The sequence below is a fragment of the Mycena indigotica genome (genome assembly GCF_014461135.1).
Source record: "Mycena indigotica strain 171206Taipei chromosome Unknown Mind.scaff0003, whole genome shotgun sequence".
Classification (NCBI taxonomy): Eukaryota; Fungi; Basidiomycota; class Agaricomycetes; order Agaricales; family Mycenaceae; genus Mycena; species Mycena indigotica.
Window position 1 is genome coordinate 5,233,646 of NW_023503002.1, and position 2,403 is coordinate 5,236,048.

The 2,403-nt window shown below is 63.2% G+C and overlaps 1 protein-coding gene across 1 annotated transcript; it reads left to right on the plus strand.

Annotated features, from left to right (window-relative positions):
- On the plus strand, nt 1-935 carry MIND_00399100 (RBR-type E3 ubiquitin transferase; the record flags this gene model as incomplete). The annotated part of the gene is made up of 7 exons (XM_037360817.1): nt 1-12; nt 60-237; nt 285-334; nt 384-594; nt 651-726; nt 776-802; nt 860-935. The coding sequence occupies 7 exons, from the start codon at nt 1-3 to the stop codon at nt 933-935; spliced, it is 630 nt and encodes a 209-aa protein (XP_037223702.1).
- Nucleotides 936-2,403: the final 1,468 nt, after the last annotated feature.

Consider the following 2,403-nt stretch of genomic DNA (forward strand, 5'->3'; position numbering starts at 1 on the left):
ATGTCCCTCTCGGTGCGTCCCCTGCCCCGCTCCTTACTAGCTGCTGACGCACCCGCCAGCCCTTCGATGCGCTCCCACCGGAACTCCTCGCGAGGATCTTCCTGCAACTTCCCCACCCGGCCCTGCTGGCTCTTCTGCGCGTGTGCAAGCGCTTCCGCGAGGTCGTCACGCACGACCCCGCGCTTATGGTGCAGCGGTTCAGGCGTCCAAGTGCGGTCTTCATCGACCCGCTGAACCGTGAGTGGGCATGGTGGGGCTTGTCGCACGCGATGACGGTCTTGCAGGCGTGGACTACGATGCCATTTGGGAGGGATACCGGATTGAGCCGGTGAAGGTGTGTGTCCGCGCTCGCTGCCCGATGCCCTTTGCGACCGTTTCGTCAGCTCCACCCTGCGCTGTGCCGGGTTCGCTACCGCCTCGGGGACCCGCCCGCGTCCCTTCGCCTTCCGGATTCGTCTCCCGCTGCAGCTGGCTGTACGGACTCCACCCGCTCGATGTTGCTGCTTGAACACGGCATCGCGGCCGAGCTCATCGCCATCCCGAGCGTAACGGAACTCCACGCGCGTGTCGTGCTCGCGGCGCCGGGTCCAGCGGGTACGCCGTCCGCTCCCACGTGCTTCAGTGCCCTCACAGACGCACCGATTCTGCAGCGCTCGAGTTTACGGTGTGCAACGCCGACGGCGTCCGCCTCGCCGACTTCTTCGGCGCCCTCGTGGGAGCCTCGATGTGCGTGCCCTCCCTCTCCCCCGTGTCAGGTATTCAAGCATCCGGGCAGGTCGCGTCCGTTCGGGGTCGCCGCTCCGTACGTCGCCGATCCGTCGGGATAACAAACATTTTTTCGTATACTAATCATGAACAGCTCGTACTACCGCTTCTGCAATGCTACCCGCCGCGGGACGGTGCTGGCGGGAAACCTCTATGTGCGGTATCAGTGAGACACACGTCTACGGGTGCCTGTCTGCGTCGTGGGCCTGGTAGGGATATTTAGACGATGAATTCCAATAGAGACATTTAGATTGCGACTCCTTATAACATTTGGTTTACCAGAGGCAATCACTACTCGAGTGTGATTTGGTGGTTATTCTTGCAACAGACGGGAGATTGAACTGGCAACTGATTATGGGAACAACAGGTTTGTACAACGGAATTCAAAGGAGCGGCGGTAGTCCGGCCGCGGACGGCCGGAACAAGTTGGCGAGAGAAGGAAAGGAGAGTAGGTAGTTGGTATCCGGGTGGGTTTGGGCCGCAGAAGCCCCTGCGCAAGTGGACCTAATTTGCCGGGGGTGCCAGGAAGTGGAAGCTCTGCCAGTTGAATCTGCATGCGCGTCAGCCACGAGCACGCGTCACGATGCACGCGAAATAGACGCTTACCCGGGCGGCGCGGTGGCGCATCCCTCCTCGGCGAGGGACTTGAAGACGTTGCCGGGGCCGTCGGCGCCGGGGTCGGCCCGGAGGCTGCACACCTCCTGGCTGCCGCCGGCGACGAACAGCTCGATGCCGTTGGTGGCGCCCTTCCAGGAGATGCTGCGGCCGCTCGCGCCCCAGCCGAGGAAGACGCACAGGCCGTCGGCCGTGTCGTCGCTCGTCTGGATCACACGCCCGCTGCAGTCCGCGCCGTAGTGCCACTCCACGTGGCGCTTCGGCACGGGGGCGGCGGGCGCGGCGGCGGGCGCGGCGCTGGCCGCGGAGACGGCGAGGAGCATGGCGGCGACGAAGGTGATGAACTGCATGGTGATGCTGGTATTACGGCTGTGGACCGCGTCAGCGAATCGACCAATGGGATGCTGTATTTGTACTGCACCTGTTGAGCTGTCGGGAAGACTGGGAAGACTGGGAAGACTGGGGATACGGCCCAACCTGCTCGCGTGCAGTCTTTATACGTGCGCGGAGCCCAGCAGCCCCTGGCTGGAGAGCCTGCTTGCGCGGCTGCCCTGCGGTGCGCCCGTGGAGCAGACACTGGCACCTCGCTTTATCCTGATTATCGCGCCGGCTCGCTCGGCCCATGATCGTGAAAGGAAGGTCGTCAGTGTAAGTATATGGACAGGCGTTGGTACTCATCTCGTTCGCCGTAAAACATTTAAATTTGGAGACGAGGACCCGACTTGAACGCAACGGCGCCGCACCACTGCGCGATCCCGACATCCCAACACACTCGCAGATAGCGCACGAAATAGGAGTGACCGTCTGCGGTCGAAGCGCGGACTCAGGGCCCCGCAAGTCCGCGCAGTCTCCGAGGGTGAGCGGAAAAGGCCCGAATTGGCCGCAGATCAAAACTTGGGGCAGGGCCGCCCGGCGCGGAAAAGGGACGAAAGCAGGCATGCGCGTACACGGGATGTCGGGGTCGCGGAAGTCCACAGGGCAAGCGGGAAGGCAGTCGTGGTATCGAGAGGGACCGCCGTCCTG